General features: G+C 40.0%; 1 protein-coding gene across 7 annotated transcripts in view; it reads left to right on the top strand.

The window, feature by feature from the left end:
• Positions 1–17,409, top strand: part of ANKRD44 (ankyrin repeat domain 44) — a 74,150-nt gene that overhangs the window by 31,141 nt on the left and 25,600 nt on the right. For 4 of the 7 annotated variants that reach the window (XM_029959486.1, XM_029959489.1, XM_029959487.1 and 1 more), the window contains exons 10-14: positions 2,732–2,814; positions 4,110–4,227; positions 6,641–6,709; positions 7,393–7,533; positions 11,434–11,545. In XM_029959486.1, coding sequence (XP_029815346.1) covers positions 2,732–2,814; positions 4,110–4,227; positions 6,641–6,709; positions 7,393–7,533; positions 11,434–11,545 — 523 coding nt within the window. Of the gene's footprint in view, positions 1–2,731; positions 2,815–4,109; positions 4,228–6,640; positions 6,710–7,392; positions 7,534–10,348; positions 10,433–11,433; positions 11,546–17,409 lie in introns of all 7 variants that reach the window. The other 3 variants (XM_018071800.2, XM_018071795.2, XM_029959488.1) reach the window with 3 other exon arrangements.

The following is a 17,409-nucleotide window of genomic DNA, read 5'->3' as shown; positions in this document are numbered from 1 at the left end:
GATTATTAATACTTGAGTACTGTATAATAATGTTCATGTTCTTACAGTCTGTCAAAAGAAAATAGCAAACCTGAACATAAATAAAGGAGTATGAGATCAGGGTAACACAATGCCATGGGGGGTATCTGTACCAAGTGTTTAATAGCAGCATCTGATTTCATGAATGTAAGGTTTTGGCAATTACCTCTGCATGTCTCAAAAACATAATTTGTCTTCTACCTAGAACCTGCCATAGAAATCAGTGACTTCTCTTGACTTACCTAGTTAGGAAAACCTGCTTTCAAATTCAAATGAGCTGCTTTTAATTTTGAGGATACTTGCAGCTCTCTCAGTGTTTTGTTTGTTTGCTTGATGGCATTTAAGAAAGTAACAAATTTGGCTACGCTCCTCTGTCAAGTACAACTGTCGCTGTGCAAACTCAGAAGGTGGAACAGATCTTCAACTGGCATGGATAATGAAATTCCACAGGCTTTAGCTAACGTCACTGGGTTTTATTAATATATCCAGCATGAAGATCCTGGTGTCTAAATAGACGTGTATGTTTTTCCTATATCTCTCTCCAGTGCAGTCTGTCTCAGTCTATTATATTGAGGGTTTAAGGGAAAATGAGATGCAGTGGGATAGCCCACTCTTGGAGTCAGGGTTATCCAGCTAGAAATTTCTATTTCACAGTTGGGTGACTGGAACATTGGTCAAATAAAATACTTTTTCCAGCAGCAGAAATAAGTGAAATAAGAAAGTTGGCTCAGAGATACCAGGCGGATCAAAATGATGCTACTGTCTGTGTTAAATGTGCTTTCATATGTGCTGCATGTAAATAAATCTGGCTGAGCTCCTTCAATGGGCTTAGTAAAGAAAATTCTGCAGTGCTGTTAGCAACAACTGCAGACAGCTCAATCAGTCTTTGAGGCAACTGCATTTGGAGGAGAAAGTGTATAAGTGATGGGAGGAACCAGTGGGAACAGCAAGTAGAAGTGGGATGTTGGTTAGCAGATGTGCAGACAGTGTATTTTGATGGAAACGAGCTAAAACATGCTGGATGGAAATCTTGACCTAAAAGATGAATAATATTGCGTTAGATAACTAAGTGGAGGAGGAGATGGAGAGAAATGGGTGTAGGAAGAAGCACAGCAACACAGAATGTCCAATATTACCTTATATAAATGAATCTACAGCTAGAAAATGCAACCTGTTGGTACAGATGCAGCACCTCGGTGAAGCTTGTGCTGTTTTCTTCAAAGACCAGGCTGTCAGATCATCTCTTAATAGATTTACTGTAAGATATAGATGCTGACTCTAGCAGAAGTAAAATTTGTACAGCACCACAGGTCACTCCTCAGTGTAGTGAAGCAGCAAGGAGGGTGCATTTAATGTGAAGACCAAGGAAAGAGACTCCTGTGGATTCTGGAAAGAATAAAGTTTTTAAAAAGAAACTGAAATTAGTTAAATGCATTTTTTGATAGAATGTTGGAGAGAGCAAAATATCTTTACAAACATTCACATTAATTTTTGTTTAAAGCTTCATAAGTAATTATGATTTATGGTGGGTCTTGCAGAAAGACAAGTTCCTTTGTTTTTGGGTCTGTATCTGAAATCCTCTTCCATGAGGTGATCATACTCTCCCATCCACCAATTGTCTTGCAGAAGTGAAGGACTGATATGAATCCATCTGCTATTGTTCCAGAGTTTGTAATTTAAAAATATATATGTCTGCTGAAGCAGGCAGTAGATGATAATCTTGTCGAGCTTGGTTTCAGAGGCTCTGTGTTTATGTGCACTTGGAGAACTGCCAGTAGGATAATATTTCTAGAACAGCCAAATGCTTTACATAAAACAATGCTGAATGGCAAGACACCAAGATGTCCAAACCCAAAAGTATTCTAAGACAGTAAGCAGTGGCATGCCTAGGAACTGCATTGGGATGATTTGCTGATATTAATTAAAGTTGCTGAGTGCTCAGCTTGTTTAAAAATTATGTGGTTGCCTGATACAGATTTAGCCTAATGATAGGTGCCTACCTTTCTTTTTTTACCCATCATGTCTGCTCTGAGAAGTTTATAGTGTAATTGAAAAGAAGGTTGGTCATGTGTTAAAGGGAGGAAAAAGTGAAAGGGAGTGTGAGGAGAGTAGCTGGAGCAAATAGGAAAATTAGATTATTGGTTCTTACGATCCAGAAGAAAACTGTGACATGGCAACCTAAAGGCAAGTGTGAAGAGTCATCAGCTACTCCAGCCCCAGGAGAGAGAGGGAGAAGAAGGAGAGGCTTTGTAAACCCACATGAGAATTGTCTAAAGGATGTCAAGTGCAGAAAAAATGGGTTTCAGAAATATATAGAGAAGATTTTGGCATTTACTTTTAGCTCAGAATGGCAGTTGCAGTATGTGTACTTGGTGCAGAAATTTGTGCATCCCACACTGGGCAATTGACTCCAAGCATTATCTGTTCTCTCTCTTCCTCCCTTACCTTTGCTTCGCCTTGAATTTTTAGAAACCTTCCTGCCACATTCTGTTCAAAGCAGAATGCCAAGATTTTGCTGCATCAGAGTATTTTTAACTCCTGAGAAGGCTGTTAAGGAAATACAGATAAAAATAATGGCAGGCACCAAGGAAGAATCTTCCTAGAAAAGGATAAAAAAGTGCTGCCTTTCTGGAGGGAGTTTTTGATGTGCTGTGTCTGTATGCAACCTGCATTTTCACATGACAACATGTAACGAGGCTGTTGTGCCTTTCAGGTGTGGGATCCACAACATGTTCCCTTTACACTTAGCAGCGCTGAACGCTCACTCAGACTGCTGCAGGAAATTGTTGTCATCGGGTAAGTCAGTCCCACAGCGTCCTTGGAGCTCGAGTAGTGTGTGTCTCTGCTGCCTACAGCCCCTTTATGCTCATTGTTGTGAACTATTCAAATGAAAGACTTCCTGTGCCCCGTGTTTGGCTGTGTGGTGCAGTTGTACCGGAGTGTGCGCGGCTTTCCTAACGGCGGGCTGGTACTTCCTCACATCCTGGAGGATAGGTTCAGAGGGTTTATATTAATTCACCAGGAGGAAAAAGGAAATTTAGGACCCTTCTCCAAACTGTAGGGATGTGAGAGACTGTTTTGTTTCGGGAGTTTCTCACCTCTCCCGCCCCCCCCAAAGAATAATTCAGAAATTGTCTCCTTGGGGTCTGCACTGGCTCAGGTGTTTACATCTCACTAAAGATGATATGTTTTAGATACAACTCAAGTGTGTTTCTGAATCCGTACAGAGTTACGGAGTTAGGCTGGCCAAAGCTCTATGGGCATGAGAGGGGAAATGACTGAATGTGTAGTGTCTTGTAAGAGTCAAGAGAGCAGTCTTGGGATCCTCAGCAAGCTCAAAGCAGAAGAAGCAGGAGCTTGCTGGTGCAACCATTTTAAAAAGGCACTAATCAGGGGTCAAATCCCAAATTCTGTTTGGGGTTTTTTTCCAGGCAAGAGTTCCCATGAGTTAAAAAATGAAAAGGCATATCATATGCCTTTTCTAGAAAACTCCTTCATTACTTAACATATAAAATGTCCTACCACTACTTTTCCCCCTAAACTATCCTGTAGAATATAAAAAAATGTGAAAAATAGTAATTACAGACCCCATTACATTAAACTGTGGTGCCCTCTGGCCTTGACCACTAGGAAGGAAGAGAAAATGCTCTGGGTGACCAGAGTTAGCACTGCCAGGATTATATCTTTGGCCCTGTGCATCTTGATGAATATTCCTGCATGCTCCTTGGAAGCCTCTTTCCGATCTGAAAACCACACGCAATAAAACCAGCCCCAATTCATGTTTAGGCTGACTCTGTGGTTCTTCCTCGTGTCTCTGTATTTTCTGTCTTCGTGTCCTGCTGTCGCAGTCCTCTCGATAAGTATCTGCCTCATAAATGCCTGTCACGGGGCTGTAAATAGGGATGTGGCGCAGAGCTGGATGCGGAAATAGTCGCTCGTCAACTTTGCAGCTCTTTTTATAGAGCTGCCAAAGCCAGGCAGCCGCTCGCCGTTCCCGTGACAACCTCTCTCTGACTGTAGTTGCTTGCGTTCTGTTTTTTTCCAACTAACTGATTTTTCTGTCTCTGCGGTGTTTCCTGTGGTTTAACTAGGACAAAAGTATAGCATAGTGTCCTTGTTTAGTAATGAGCACGTGCTGTCTGCAGGCTTTGACATAGACACCCCCGACAGCTTCGGAAGAACGTGCCTCCACGCTGCCGCTGCAGGAGGGTGAGTAGCTGGGGCTGGAGCTGGTTTAAGTGATGTTGTGGCTTCGTTGCAGGTTTGCTGCCAGCCAGCTTGACTGTGTCACCCCCAGGGGAATTTATTGATGTGCAAGGGAAGCGAAGGAGCCTGATGTCAAAATTGAGGCTGTCCTTTGCTACTACCCTCGTGTTGGGGTGTGCTTGCAAAGGAAAGGAGATGATCTGAATCCCTCTGCTGTAGTGAGCTGGGTTGTGATTTGAAGCATGGGTTTCAGGCATAGGGTAAAACTCTTTCTTATCATGCCCATGTGAAGACTGCTTCAGCTTCAGTGGGGTACTGCACACTCACCTAGCCCTGCCCGTTGGCCACAGAAGTCACTGAGGGCCAGCAATCTGCAGGAAATCATCAGTTCCTAGGGCACAGCAAGTGAGGAGTAGGAGCTGTAGATCTGGGATGCTGCTGGCAGGGATTATTCCTGGCCTTTGCCTTTGGACTTTGTCCTTGTCCGAAAATGCAGTGGTGCCCATCAGATTGCAACCTTGGAGTCCAAATGTAGTTCATCTCCCTCTTTAATTTTTCAGGTGCAAGTTTAAAAGTTTCTAAAAGAGAAACCAACCCAGATCCAACCAACCAACCAACCAACGCCCAACCTCCAAATTAGAAAGTCAAAAGACTGTCCTTCTCTCAGGGTGATGCATTCCTGACAAGTGCTGGGAGGCCAGAAATGGAAATTGCAATGAAAATTGAAATATGTCAATTTAAGCTGTAAATGCAGCATTCAGTTAGTTTAAACATTTCCAAACAATTGTCAGTGAAGTGCTGTGATGTTAACCTAGCAGAAGGACAAAACGTTTGGCAAGCATTGAGTTTTGACTCTTCTGTTGAGTACTTTATGGCTCAGAAAACAGCTGAAATGGAGCCTTGGCTACAGCCCATCTTGGATTCTCTGTGGTTATATCAAGCAGAAATGCTCATCCACAGCAAATACTTGGCAATCTTTATAGAAGTTGCTTTTTCTTCTCAGTGAACCAAAATATATATTACCAAGTTTTTGTTACTACAAAAGAAAAAGCTAATAAAATCGATCCAAATATTGGTTTTATTATTCCTGTGGTATTGCTCTTCCTGATACTTCTCTCACATTAATAGAGGAGATGTGACAGTTGCTTGGATGAAGTTTATTATAATGTAGTTCAGATGCTACCTCTTTGATAAGGCTACACCCCCAAAGCATAATAAAAACATCCTGGAAGTCTTAAAGAGAAGTAGAGGCTTTATAAGAAGCAAAAGTGGCTCATGAAAATAAACCATATTTTCCCAGTGGTTTACTATAATTGTCACACTAGCAAGTGTTTTTATTTTTAGTACGTTGTGGTGAGTGTTCTGTAGTTATTTTATGCAATTGCAATTTAGAGTAGGGATCAACATACTCCAAAATATTGCATAATTGCATCCAGTCCTTTTTTTTCCCCTATAACTAGAGATATACAAAAGGCATTAGTTTTTTCCTGACACATGCCTGTTACTCCCATTACATTAATGGGAGTTGCATGGGTGCTAGGAAAAGAACATAATTCAAAGGCCTGCTCATCTGAATGTGAACACAGGTGATTTATTGCTTCTGTGAATGACAAGGATTCTTGGAAAGTGCTGCACTTCTTTGTGTCATTTTCTGGCTTGGAGTCATACCTTAATTTGCTTGAATTACAAAAGATGTGAGAATTCAGCTGATTTTGTTTCCTATTAAAAATTACCTGGCTTTAAACAAGATGAAGAAACAGCTATGGTGTGGTGAATTCTCCCCCACTTATATAAATGCCATGTTGATATGACCATCACTTTAAATAGCTGTGCCCCTTATTCAGCAAAGTGCTTGGAGATGTGCTTAGATCTATCAATAGTCCACAAATCATGTGGGAATAAACCTAAAAGTGACTCTTGTGATTCTATCTCACTAAGTAAACAGCATCTGAGCAAAGTGCTTACTGCTGAATGCCTTGCTGAATGGGGGTGGATGTCGTTAAATGTCACCTCTTCATTATTAGACTGGCATTTTAGAAGCAACAACTTTCTTTATAAATTCTCTTATAAAATGCCAGTTCAGTGTGGGAAGCACTAGAGTACAGCTCCCATTGAAAATCTCCAAACACACTGAATTCTGATCACATTTACTGTGCTCTCTTTGGAAAATTAGTTTCTTTTTCTCTTCTACAGAAGAAAAGTTTGAGGTTTTTTAGGAAAAAAAAAAGGAAATAGTATTTTTAAAGCTTCATTTTCTGTTTGATAGAATTTCATGTTGTAGTTGCTGTACCGTGGTTTTGCACAGCAAATAATACAAAAATGATTAGAGTAACTTTTTCCTTTTGGGGGAGAGGAGGCAATACAGATGTAAACTTCTGTTTTGTTCATGTTTTATTTTCTTTACTTTTCTTTCCAGTAATGTAGAATGTATAAAACTCTTGCAAAGCAGTGGAGCAGATTTTAATAAGAAGGACAAATGTGGAAGGTAGGTAAAATATGAAGCTCTTTTAAAAAACAAAGAATCTATCAGACAAGAAAGAAAGGCCATATAAGTCTGGAAATCATATGTTCTATGAAAAATGGCAGTAAAATAAAGTAGTTTGGCATTCTCTGCAGAACTCTTGCTGCTGCAGTTATATGCCAGACAGACAGGTGCAGACTTCATTAAATACATTAAATCCATCCCACCCTCTTGAGGTTTCTGTTTTAAAAATATCACAGTTTTTTTTCTTAATGTCTAAATTCTTGTGCTTGTGTGCCTAAGACAAGCCTGGGTTATGATGGTAGAATAGCTGTCACTTGATGTGCTTCCTGGAGTATTCCTCCCTCCCATGAAGCATTGCTATGCCAGCTAAACAAGCTGCTGCAAGGGACACTGTGCTTTGCTCTGCCTCCCAACTGGAAGAAAGTAACATGTATGTAGAGCCACAACAGAGGCTGTCACTGGGAATAGGTTGTTTGCAAGACACTTGCTGATGATCTGTATCCTATTAGACTTTGTAGGAGCACCAGAGCTTCCTATTAACACAATATTTTGTTAAATTCCCATAAATGAAGGTGCTGATATTGACTGCAGGAAATCTGTAGGAATGCAACACTTAAGATTTATCTTTATCCTTGGTTGTGCATATTGGAATATGAGGTAACAAATTGCCACTTATGTTCCAGGACACCTTTGCACTATGCAGCTGCAAATTGCCATTTCCACTGTATTGAGACACTGGTGACAACAGGAGCCAACATTAATGAAACAGATGAGTGGGGCCGCACCCCTTTGCACTATGCTGCTGCTTCTGACATGGACCGAAAGTAAGAAAGCCTCTGCATAATTCTTGGTTTGAGTGTTTTGCTAAATCAGAGTCATTCTAGTCTTTTCATGTTGCCGTGTAGTTTGAGCCAAAAAAATGATCCCGCTAGCAAAGGAATTCCTCTCAGATGTCTGCAGAGCTCCACGCTGAGTGACTCTGACTATAAGCCAAATCCCCAGGTGATGTGGCATTTCGGCTCCATGGTTTACCTTTGAAGTAACACACAATTTTGCAGCCACCCTGTCCTACTAAACTAATTTCACAACGTTTTGCCTTTCTGTTTTCCTCTGTGTGGTTTCCTCGCAAGAATAAGCTCAGTGAATTTTCTACATCTCCTGCACGTCCATCAGAAGGGGCGGAGCGAGAGACAGCAGGAGAGGTTTTACTAGGTGGGCTGCAGTTACAGACACCTGGCCATTCTGACAGATTTCTGGATAAGATGGGATGGATCTAACCATCAGTCTCACTCCACTGTCAGAGCTGATAAAAATGCTCACCCTGTCCAAACAGGTTGCTTTTTTAGAGAGAGGCCTGGGGAATATCCTTTGGCAGATCATGGTGTTGTTCTTGTGAGAAAGGGGGAAAACAACTTAGAAATGCTGTGGTTAGTGACTGCAATTTTAATTCCTAGAGAGTTGCATATTTTGGCAATCTCTTCCTTATAACATACTGTATAAAACAGACTCAGTTATCCAGTTAGTTCTTTCTTAAAACTTAGCAACCTGTATTTATTTTAGGTCATCCTGTGCTTCTCTGTCTCATTTCTTTAGACACTAAAAAACTAGTTTTTGGTTTCTTGTGTAGTAAGGTCTGGTGAAAGTACATCTGCATCATTCCCAGCAGAATACCACCTCAAAGCCACACTGGGAAAAGTTTGGTTTAACTTTATGGCAGAGTTTTGAATGCCACATCAGAGCCTTGATAGCTGTTGCATTATTTGCTATGATAACACTGATATAAAAAATGTCTTCCCTGTTGCCCTCAAAACTAAACAGTGCTGGGAAGAAGGAGGCAGGATTGCCAAAGGTCTGTGCTTGGCATTAAAATGAGGGTAGGCTTGTAGGAAGGCTTTCGCCACTGGCTGTTTCTAATTCTGTCTTACCAGGGTGAGGTGTTACTTGGGGTGTTGAGAATGATGATTCAGTGTGTGTTTTTCAGCTTTTGGTTCTAGGTAGATGAAATTCCTGCATTTAAACAAGCTCTTGGTTAACTTCAGGATGTATCTGCTTTCATCCCCCCTTTAAAAAAGAAAAAGCTTACTTTAGTCACATCCTGAACCCTGGTAGGAATATATGGCCTTTATTTGCCCTCACAGTCCAAACCTAAATTGGTTCAGATGTGGTGATGCTGTCTTCTCATTAATTTTTTCAGTTTGAGATGTTCTGGAAGAAGCCTTGTTACATGGATGAAAAGCTATTTGCAGTCCATGATTTTATAGGTCAGCAATTTGTTTTTCCTGCTGTATGTCAAAAAACTCCCAAGGTCAGGCAATCTCAGTCCAAAGAATATTCATCATTAACTTTGGATGTGGGCAGTTAATGAACAGGGAAAAGTCTTGGTGCAGTGAGGTTGCCCTATTGTTTCAGCTATTCTGGTAACTGTTGTTGTTTATGATCTTCAGAAAGTATCCTTTCCAGCAACAGAAATCACACAGCATTTTCATTAACGAGGCAATTGCAGATTCTGACTATGTACTTTTTCTCTAGATCATGGCTTATTCTGTTCAGGGAATCTTATTTTTGGGATCTCACTGATTTTTAGTTAACTGAAAGAAGATGCAAGTATGAATTCAGCATAGCACAGGAATACTGCCTATGAACTTGCAATGTTAATATTCAGGGGAGTTATTTTATTAATAATTAAGATTTTTTTCTGAGTCAGTGGGCAACAAACTCTGAGATTGTAGAACAACCCATTACTGCTAGCACCTACAGGAAGAATGTCAAATCTTGATATTCCAAATGGGAAATGGCATATTAAAGACAGATGTACTGTTTTGTGCAGGATCCGTTTGGGAATATTGTGTATTGTATTAGGATTGAAATTTAGGAAACTGTCTTTTTACCAACCTTTCAAACACTAATCCTTGATGATAGCAGCTTGGAAACATATTCTGTGTTATCCTTGGTGGCCAAGAAAGATGATGATCACAAGCTCGTGATTGTAAGATCTCAAATTGTAGTCTGTCTGCTGTGCATCCAGCTGGGAACCAGAGGTGCCAAAAATCATTGGGTATGCAGGAATGTGATAACATGCTGAGCTCTTTCAGAATTTCCCTCAGAATCTAAAGAACCTGACCACTTAATCACACAGTGTTGCCAAGGTATTTGACAGAAGGTGAGGGGATCAGCTAATGCAGATTCAAGATAGACCAATTTAGTATCAGTGATTAAAGTTGTTCTAAATCCTAAATGCTAGAGAAGAACTAGTAGGTTATTGTAGGAAGAAGCAAGGTGTGGTAATCCTGAGTTATTCTCTTGAAAAGAAAAAAGTGCACAACATTGCTGTGGGAGAAACAGAAGGATTCTAGAAAGTGATGATCAAACTGTATCTGATACAAACCAGGATATTTTTTTTTTTCTTCAGACTTTTACTTGTGGGACAATAAACTACCAGGTTATAGTTGTCTCAATAACTTGCAAAACTTAGTAACTGCAGACCCATGCAGTACACTCGTTTAACTTGTATCATTCTTACTATTGGCTGGAGGAGATCAGCTCCTTGAAGATGAGATTGGGGATGGGTGGCAGACTGCATCAAAATCACCAGTATGATACTTTGAAAATAAGTTGCATTTTTCTGTCCTCTATGCTAAGAAGAAAGAATATTTTAGGTAACTCCCATGAAAATGCTGAAGAACTTGAAAGAACCACTGAGATGAAGGAAAAAGAAGCTGCATTGTAAGTTTGGTGTCAAAAAAGCAGTTAGACTTCATTGCTGGAGAACACCACTGCTTTGGTTTGCAGTTTTACACTCTGCTCTTGCTTGTTCTTTGCTCTGCTAAACACAATGCTTGGCTTCAATGAGGGCTAACCTATAGAAAAAAGCTCCACCCTCTTCTCTGTGCACATATGCCTCAATATTTCTGTTTCTGTGCTTGTTGCCGTTTCTTAATGGAAAATGTACAGCTTCAGTAATTTTATGATTTTTTTTTTTAGTATCGTGCACTGTCTTTGGTATCATTCACAACATAGTATGTATACTGCAAAAAGAAGTAGCCAATGGCTTTCTCAATGCATTCACTGGGATTAACATTTTTATCTATCTGCTTATTTTTTTTTTAAATCTCCTTTTTCATATGACAGCCTTATATTCACTACAGATCACAGCCTATGGAAGAAAATACTAATAATAAAAATGATGGTATCTTGATTGTATAAGAGAAAGTAGTAAGACCTAAAGAGAGCAAAAGACATATTTTGAAAAACATAATTTTAAAAAAGCCAACAAAGAAGAAAATATATTCATGTATGCACCTGTCAGAAAATTAACTAAGTTAAGGCTTTGTTCTCCAGCCTGCCATAGTGCACATTTGGAGGCCGATGGTCTGATATATGAGTCTTTATCTGAGTAGTAGCAGTTCTAGGCTGTTTACATCATGGCACAGAGTTGTGTAGTTTTCTTTCTGGTATTGTAGTAGAAAACCATTTTTGTAATCTAGAGTAGCCAGAAAAGTTAGGTTGAAGATTTTTTCTTGAAGATGATCCTTAATGATGAGTGGGGATGTTCTGATTTAAAAAAAAAAGGTGAATGTGAGGAGCTATTGGTGAACAGTGATTTGAGATGCTGCTACAAATACAGGATTCACAGCTGCCAGTTTTGAGTGCCACTTCCAGCTGCAGCGAAGGAAGAGTCTCTTGAGTATTGTGAGCTTGCATTTACACTGGTGAATTATCCACAGGTGTCTAGAGTTCCTTCTACAGAACGATGCCAACCCATCCATCCAGGATAAAGAGGGGTACAACACTGTGCATTACGCTGCTGCATATGGGCACCGGCAGTGCTTGGAACTGGTGAGTGCTCAGTTGCAGAAGTCTCTGTCTGCTGTTATATTTGTGCATATGCTGATATTGTGAACTCCCCTGATGGCTACTATTGAGTTGTTTGGATATTCAGAAATCTGTGAAAACCTGCAATATGGTGCAGTAAACTCAAATATATGCACCCAGATGTATCTTAAAAACAAGTTCATCTTGATTATCCAGTACTTATTCAACAAGCTGGTACTTAAATGTTGTCTTTGAGTGGAGTTTTTGTGTGCACAAATTAGTTTTAACTGTGATCAAAATACTCCCAGTCTATGTGTATGCACCAGTAGTAAGGGACAGTTCCTGGTACATGACAGAGAATGTGCCTTATTTAGCTGACACTTTATCTGACCTGCAAACTGAGAGAGTAAATAGTTTTTGTCAGCTGCATACCTGCAGTTTCTTTTTTGCCTCTGGTGAAACAATAGCAGCATTGATAAAATTACCAGAATCAAGATTAACCTTGTATGCAATGTAACCGGTTTTTTTCTTTTGTTGTTTTTTTACTATTTTCTGCCTGAGTGATTAGAAATTGCATCTTAGAAAAAGCCAAAAATTTTTAGCCAAACATTGGATTTAGGAGATGTGTGGTGTGGATTTACAGATGTTTGTGACTTGTAAAAGTAAGTGTCATGAAGATGGGTGTTAACTGCTTGATATCCAGGGTGATCACATATAAATAGATTTTAATTGCTTTAAAAAATAATAAAACCCAATTAAAAAATTGTGTAGATATTCACGCTTTGTAAGAACACTGTGTGCTGTTTAGTGTTATATGTTGTTTGGTTCTTTCTATGTTGAACAGTCAAAGTATTTAATTATTGAGGAGGAGCTCTGCACAGCACATGCTGCTTTCACACCACATGTGCCACCACAGGAAAAATGCTGCAGCTGGCCTGTGGCAGGATCCCAGCAGCTTGGACACCTTGGGCAGTAATTATGCCAGGGCAAGACTGGGTCAGAATTTCAGGTGGGATGTTAAGACTTTTTAACTCCCATCTGCAAGCATGTATATTTAGGACACTTAAAATATCACTGCTCCTTTGTTGCTTGTGGCACTGAATTTGGCCTTGCCTTGTTTAGAGCCTTCTCCTAGAGCTGATCTCTGGTGACTCTGCCTGTGAGGAAGGAGGGGTTCTCTGCTGAGCCTGACCTCCATTTGGAACAAAACCAAATGTTCTTGGCATATATAGAGAGGGGAGTGCTCTGTGCTGTGTACAAGCCCACACATGTATAGCCACAGCAATGTGTAATGCAATCTTACCCATGTCTCATCACCAGATTCTTGTATGACTTGCACAGGCAGAGACCTCCATAAAAGCATCTTCACTGGGGGATTCTCTTTCAGCCTCTGTATCATAGTCCCTGGGTGCCATGAGGCATGGATCAGGCATGGAGCAAGGTCTCCTCTCTGTTCTTTTACTTGTTGCTGTGTGTGTTTTCTGGCAACATATGACAGACCTGCTATTGAATCCTTGTTGCTTAGGCTTGGCAGACAAAAGAAAGAGCTGGGAATGCAGTGCATGTCAGAGGTGTTGGGTTTTCTTTTAATTTTGGAGGGTGAAATGCAAACTGTGGGCCAGAGACAGCTGTGCAGCAAGTGTTCTATATTTGGACAGAAAAATTCCATGTTTTTCCATCTGAGTCTTCCTGTATTTGTGACTATAGCTGCAGCATGGAAACCCAAGGTCAAGCGTCATTTACAGAGTTAGTCACACAGCTGTTCTGTGTACAGTGGAAAAGTGCTATGAATTTTAGTCTTTTGGAGGCACAGAACCGATGTTCTGTACTAAGATGTCAACCTGCAAGTTTTGGGGGACCAGGATTTTGACATTGGTATTTAGAGTCTGACAAGCATCTCATTTTCTCTCTGGAATACAAAGGCTAAATGTGTCAGAAAGCATTTCTGCTCATCCAACAGTAGGAGCAGGACCTGTCACCTTTGCACTCACTGTTAGTAGAAGGTGATTCAGCTTTGTTGTAGTGAGCTACCACGTCCCGAGTTTAGTAACTTTATATTTGATAATGCTGACTAACTGACTGATACAGGAACCACCATTACACTGATTTCTTTGCAATGCTAGCATTCAGGATTGAGTAAAAGCAGTCTTGAGTAGCTGAAAGGTAATTGTACTGTGCGCATGAAATGGGAAAGAATCCTTGTGCCTGAGTTTATTCACTTATTCCAACATGAGACTCCCATGTGTTAAGCCAATTGTTTCCTGTGTTACTTCTGATAAAGTAGTGTCATCTGTAGACATTACAATCCCATAATGCAGTCAAACTGGTTTTGATAGAGTTGTGGTTGTTCATGGCTCTTTGAAGTCTGTGTCTAAAAGCTGCAATAAGGATTCATCTGGTGCAGATGGAAAGGAACCTTGCTGTCTTGTGAGGCTGACTGGTCTCTTGGTCACAGTTTGTTGTGCTCTCTGTGGTAGACCTATGACAAGGACTTCATCATGAGCCATGACCTTGATTTCTGGTAGCTGTTAACCAGAGTACAGTGACTGTTCTTGTTACTCATAATTGAATGAAGCACCCAGTAAAGTTTAATTGCTTCTAGGCAAGGCTTTTAGCTAGAGGCCCCTTCTTCTCCACATAGCAGAAAGCACAGTAAGTCATGAAATGCCATCTTAGTCTTCAAGCCTTGTGTTTAGCTTGAAAACCAAACCAACAGAGATGAAGGAAATGATCAACATGCTGTGCCTTGTTTCTCTCTCCTGAGCCACACGAGGCTCTGCTCAGGAATGGTGCAGCTGCCAGTTCCAGCTGCCAGTTCCAGGTAACTTGCACACTGAGATGATGGGTTCGTGTGTAGAGCAGGTGCACAAGGGCAGCTGGTTGTGACTGAGGGGTACTTGGCTGGTTTTATTGCTATATCTTGGAAATAAGTTTTTCTTGTTGTTTTTTTTTTCAGTGCCAGTGAAAAGGAAAATTAGATTCACAATATTTTTAGTTGCTCTTACTCAAGGAGCAGTGGGAGCCCAGCAGCCCTAATTCCAATGTAAATATGTCTGTAGATAGGCAGAGATATTTTTTATTTTGTTTTCACATATGCAGTAATAAGATAAACTGATATCTTTCTTAAAAGCACTAACTTTGAACCATTAATCTGTATCACAGGAACTCCAACATATGGAGTATTCCTTTTAAAATATTTCCAGTCCTTTCTAGCCTGAAGAAGATATTCTCAGTCATGATTATTGAAATAAAACCATTACTTTTCAGTGCCAAATTAACTCTTATTTTACTGTTTTATCCCCTTGGTAAATATTTTTGTTTTATTATCAATAGATTATAAATTAAAATATCTAGGAATTATCTATCCTAGAACAAGACAGTTCCTTATGGGCCCAAAACTTGTTAGAGGAAAGAGTTCATGTGAAATATGGAGCTTTAATTCTGGTCAAAACTAAGCCAAGGTGGATGCAACAATAATCTTGTTTTTCTATAAGTAATGATTACTGGTATTTCTTTACATGCACAATACCAAACTTCAGCAAAACGTTAGGGAATTATGTTGGTGTTCCAGAATATGTCAAGTTCATCAAGGACCTTGTAAGACTAATTTTTATTTCCCCTCTTCCCTCTGCTTTTATAACAGGTATCTAAAAGAGCATATTTGTAAATAAATGTTCACTTTCAAAAGTAAGTCCAAAGAAGAAGATGCAGCATCCAGTGGAGTTTCCCTCACTGGGGGATTTGGTCTGTGCTTTAAGCACCATAGCTTCTCAGTGTTATAAAATATTTATATGTTTCAGTACAGTTTAGAAAAGGTTGGTTTATCTATGAAAATATACTTTCATTTTTTTGACTTTTGTGTTTACTGTGAGCCCAATACCTTGGTTGGAACTTATCTACATTTCTTTGTGTGAAGAGCAAAGGTATTAAGAGATATGAGAAATAAGACTAAAAAGGTCATATCCTTTGACCCAAACAAATAAAATTTGTGCCTGTGCGCTCCCACCACAGAATGCAACAACAGAAGCTTTTTTCCTGGAGGACCTTTAGGTTGTCTGGGATATTAGTGGGGTTGTTGCCTGCAATGAATGATGTGATGTTGCTAAGAAAAGAAGAGTGCAAGTAGATTCTTCAATTCTTTCTCCACTTGTAAGGAGCCATTCATAAAGGCTGAACGGTGGGCATGTGTGCTTGCAAACAACTGACACTCCCATCTGCCTTCCTACTTCTAAAAATAGCCTCAAGTTTGTTTAGATTGGGACTGACTTTGGTGTTCAGTAGTCAGGGATATTGGTCACAATTGCTAACTGGTATTTTAGAGCTGATCACATCACTAAACTACTTTGAAAAAAAGAAAAAGAAAAATATGATGGGATTTTTTTCATTGAAATGATCTCTTATCACAAAATCTTTATTGGTGTGAAAAGAGTGGAATTTAAATTGTAATTTCACATTAAAATTCTGTCTGGAGAGACAGTCAAGCACTTTGTGCCGATAAAAATAGGTTTCTATGCAATGCTAGGGCAGACAGAATTAAATGCCTGTCTCCTGTAGTGAAATCTCTTCTCTGACTGGAAGAATTGATGGTTATTTTTTCTTTTAATCTGCTCTTCTTCTTATTCTATTAGTAAATGAAATTCATTCTTTGACTAACAGAGATTGAATCAGCACAGGGGCTAATTCATTTGAGGCTGGGAAGAGAGCAAGGTTTAACCAAAAGCCGTGTCCAAAAGAAAAGCCAAATCTCTGCCTGCCTGGAGCGACGTGATGGCAGAGCTGTGTGTGTCAGGGAGAAGGGGCAGAGGGAGATGGCTGGCAGCAGAAGGCCATTTTGGCTGTGCTGTGAAAGCAGATGCTGGGTAACAACTTTTATTAGACCAGCCCTTGCCACTCCAAGGTAGTTAAGCCATGCCTTCAAACACTTGGTTCCTTAACCTGTGGAGAAATTGAAATTACAGACCACATAACTCTTCGATGTGGCTGCTGCTCATTATCTATGTCTTGTATCAGCAAGAATTTGTTCATTCATCCATCTGAGAGCAGGATGCTGGTAATTAGTGATGAGGGAATCACAAGCATGGTTGGGATAGGTGTTAAAAAGCCTTTGCCACATGGGGATCTGGCTCCGGTGCTTGTCCAGTGGCAACCTGTAGGCCTCCTCCCTGACCCAGATCTCTTTATTCAGGGGATACATCCTGGGTTTTCTCCTTCATAAATGCCTATCTCCAGAACCAACACCCTCCTTCTTAAACGGAATATTTTGTCTGAATCAGAGGCAATAATGTTTTGTGTGGTGAATTACTTTGCACTTCTCAGCTAAAAAAGGAGCTTCCATGTTGGAAAAGCTCTCATAGACATAGGTACAAAGTCATTAACTGAAATGTTTCTAAAAGAGAAGAACTTAGGAACTTAATGCTCAAAAATAACTTTATTAAACCTAATTTGTCTCTCAGTTCTAGAATCCCTCAAATCATGGTAGACTGATTTAATTACTTGATGTCAGCATTTGTGCAATTTGTACCCCCGGTTAAATGATCAATAGGAGCCTATATATGCTGGATACACCGATATATTTTAGCTTATCAGAGTACAACCTGTCTTAAATTTTATGTTTTGGAAAGTAGACAATTTTGATTCTAAAAATGTTTCCTAGAAAGCTAATGCTGCTTATGATCTGAGTGAGTGCAGCCATTTACCATTTGCACTGGCACCCTGCTGGCATTTTGGTTTGTAGGATAGAGTATTGCCTAGCATCTCTGAGGTTTTTTCTGTCTCTCTGACAGATCTTGTCTTTTTTTAGTCTATATTTTTATTTTCCCGGGGTGGAGAAGCAAGGCACTTACATCTGCTGTCTTCTGACAGAGAACAACAAGGCCATTGCAGAATTG

This window comes from Manacus vitellinus, unplaced genomic scaffold, assembly GCF_001715985.3.
Source record: "Manacus vitellinus isolate BGI_N305 unplaced genomic scaffold, ASM171598v3 scaffold_20_pilon, whole genome shotgun sequence".
Taxonomy (NCBI): Eukaryota; Metazoa; Chordata; class Aves; order Passeriformes; family Pipridae; genus Manacus; species Manacus vitellinus.
This window is presented reverse-complemented; position numbering and strand designations above follow the sequence as displayed.